Below are 3,426 nucleotides of genomic sequence, written 5' to 3'. Positions count from 1 at the left end.
ACAAAAACATAGCAAAGAAGCAAAGAATAGAGCTACACTTTGACATTTACAGTGTTTTTTTCATGCACATAATTCTAGATGCTGATTTACATCATTAGCAAAAATGCCACTTATATTTGAGGCAAAATGTATGCAAAAATGTACATATATCATCAAGGGTCATGCATAACTGCTCGAGATACTTAGAAACAGTCTTAGATCAATCTGCAACCCCATCTGTGGTTGGGACTTGCTATGTAAGCATTGTAATATCGGCAATATTGGTTTTCCTGTTCTCTTTTTCCATGGTTGCTGTCCCCATTTTAGAACCTGCATCTGATTTGTGATTTTGCAATGTGCAACTGATCTTATCGCTCACTATATAAGGCCCTGCACTGCTAAAGCAAACATATGTGACTGACAGAAATGCGCTGCATAATGTCTCTGTTCACCATCACTCTAATCAGCAGCGTTCTTCTGAGCCTGTTCCCTCACACTCCAGAAGCATGTAAGTTTCTTTATGGAGATCTTACTGCTTTTGCATTGTTTTGGTCATTGCTGTGAATTTAGCTGTCATTTTTGGTGTTGTTTTAATGGGTACTGTAGTTCTATGACTATGATTGTAAGAAAATGTTATGTGTGATGTCAGATGGGCCGCTGAACTATGCCTGTTGTGTGAAATACACTCAAAATCCTTTGCCCTTTGGTGTGATCAAGGGCTTCATGGAGCAGAAATCCACCGAGGTGTGTCGCATAGACGCCATCATGTGAGTCACTGTAAACCCGACCGCAGGAATGAGTCAGGGTTCACACATTTACCCACATAATGTGGTTGCACAAAAATAGACACATTTAACCATACATTTAAATATGAGGGTGCACAGCTGATATCAAAATCCCACAGCATTAGGGTGTACTCACACTAGCCAGTTTGAACCGTGCCCGAGTGCGTTTGACCACCAAAGCGCAGTTCGTTTGACTAGTGTGAGTGCTCCGAACCGTGCCCGGGCGCGGCTCGATTAGCCGGCCCTGGCCCGCTTGGAAGAGGTGGGCCAGAGCACGGTTCAGTTGGACTCGGGCGCGGTTCGCATGCAGTGTGAGCGCTAACCGTGCTGGAGCACGGAACAGGACGCGTGGCGTCACGGTTTTGCGACGCTCCAAAAGTGCAGCTGCAAAGTCCTTGCTGCACTTCAACTGGTACCTTGCAAACCTCCTCATAAGAGCAGCACGATTACTAGAAAATTTTCGCGCCACTAAGGCGACAGATCTGTTTAACAACAGGCTGTGAGAGGGCTGTGGACCAAACGACACAAAATTATCCACAAAGAAAACAGAGCGATGGACTCCATTGTGTTCAGAGAGCACCGCTCTTCCTGTTTATCCCGAAACCGTCGCGCACCATAATGATGTAAGCGTGCTCTGGCACGAATGCTGAAACCCTATGTGAGTGCAGGCCAGAGGGGGAGTGGGGAGGGGGGACAATCGTACTCGGGCCCGGTTCATGGCAACCGTGCCTAGTGTGAGTACACCCTAAGTTAACACAAGACATACAGTGGGGTACAAATATCTGATACAACACAGAAAAATCTGTGACCTCATCTAATAATAATAAATATTATAATAAAAAAAGTATACTATTAGAAATATAATGTCAAATCTGAATGTTTTGGATACCCTGAGGAAGGCTCTTAGGCTGAAAGGTATCGGTATTGTTTAGGATATAAAGTCTCCTATATCACAAATAGTGGTGAATTCTTTTTTCACATATTGTTGTTGAAACAAACAATGCTCTTTGAATCATTTTCAAATCATGCTGGAGAACATCATCGAGGTTTTTGCAAAACATGTTAAGTTTGTGTGATTCAGGTCTACTGCCATTGAAGCAAATAAGGGGTAAACGATATGGAAAAACTCAAAATAATAATAATAATAATAATTAAATAATTAACGCAAATTGTTATGTTAACAATATAATTTTCAATGAAAAATAAATAAGTACAACCACTATATTAACATCACGCAAATATATAATACACTACTGCTCAAAATGGTCCGGATTTTTATCTCCTTATATACTCCTTAACTCTGTTTTTTAAATACAGTAATATTGTGAAATATTATAACAATTTAAAATACATGTTTAAATTATATTTGAATATTATATTTAATATTTAAATATATTTTAAATTATAAATTATCCCTGGCATGGCAAATTTGAATTAGGATTTTCAGTGTTACATGATTCTTCAAATACTTCTATTATTATTATCAAATGTTTTGTGTAATATATAAAAAAAAAATCAGGATTCTTTGATAAACAGACAGTTAAAAATAAGAATTATTATTATTATTATTATTATTTTATGCATCCTTGATGAATAAATTTATTAATTTCTTCTTTTTTTAAATCTTATTTACGCCATAATGTTGAATGGCAGTGTATTATATAATCTGTATTATTAAAATGAATTTAAAATCAGACTTTTGGTCCTGATTATATTGATAGAAAGAGACAACTGCCTGTGACATCTAAAAATAAACATAATAAGCAGTCTCCAGAAGAAAGTTTGCCTTCATTGGTTTCTAAAACAATCTTTCTCTTCAAGCTTTATCACCAAGAACAACAAGAAGGTATGTGCGAGTATTAAGGATCAGTGGGTGAGAGCAGCACTTGCACGTCTGAGGTAAGAAGAACAAAGAGTGTGACATTTAAACAAGTCACCTCAAATCTGTTGGCATACAATGGCGACATTCAAGCTGAAATTCACTATCACTGAGCAGTAAATAATGTGACAAACTGAAATTTATTTATTTTTATGATGGCCAAAGTAATAAATTACTTCAATTTATATTTTCTTTGTAGGTCCAAATTAGAGAAACTGACTGAAGAGGGAAATCAGCATCTCACCACTGCTGGATCGAAACCCTAGATTCCCACAACCAGCAAAAGCTAATGAAGCTTTTGCAAATAACATGGCTTTAACAAAAAATTATAACATATGAAGGCAGATTCTATTAATTACTGATGATTATCCTCGTACATCATGCTTTAAATTCTTTTCTGACTATACATGTATATCCTTTATAATAATAATAATGATAAAAACTGTTTTATACATAACTATTTTTTTTCTACATTTTATTATATAATTCAGTCTGTAATGATGTACAGATTTGTCTTAAACAGCAATAATGAAAGAAAAAAAAAAAACATTAAAAGTGAAACAAAAAGTAATTTTCTTTGCATGCTGCTTACTGTAAAAGAAAATCCCAGCTGGGAGAGAATAGTAAACAAAATTCCAAAGATAGTTTAAGTACAGTACAAAATTATTACTTTTGTACTTTAGAACAAACCATAGCATATCTGTGAAAAGGTGTAAGCTGTTCTGATAAATCTGAGACTAAATTCATATCTCATTTCTGTCCTTGTCAATCCTTGGAGGCCAA

General features: G+C 36.1%; 1 protein-coding gene across 1 annotated transcript; it reads left to right on the top strand.

Moving 5' to 3' along the window:
- Window positions 1-336: 336 nt before the first annotated feature.
- LOC132095744 (C-C motif chemokine 20-like) lies at window positions 337-3,180 on the top strand. The gene is made up of 4 exons (XM_059500851.1): window positions 337-487; window positions 629-746; window positions 2,586-2,663; window positions 2,843-3,180. The coding sequence occupies exons 1-4, from the start codon at window positions 406-408 to the stop codon at window positions 2,907-2,909; spliced, it is 345 nt and encodes a 114-aa protein (XP_059356834.1). The 5' UTR covers window positions 337-405; the 3' UTR covers window positions 2,910-3,180.
- Window positions 3,181-3,426: the final 246 nt, after the last annotated feature.

Source organism: Carassius carassius, chromosome 20 (assembly GCF_963082965.1).
Source record: "Carassius carassius chromosome 20, fCarCar2.1, whole genome shotgun sequence".
Lineage (NCBI taxonomy): Eukaryota > Metazoa > Chordata > Actinopteri > Cypriniformes > Cyprinidae > Carassius > Carassius carassius.
This window is presented reverse-complemented; position numbering and strand designations above follow the sequence as displayed.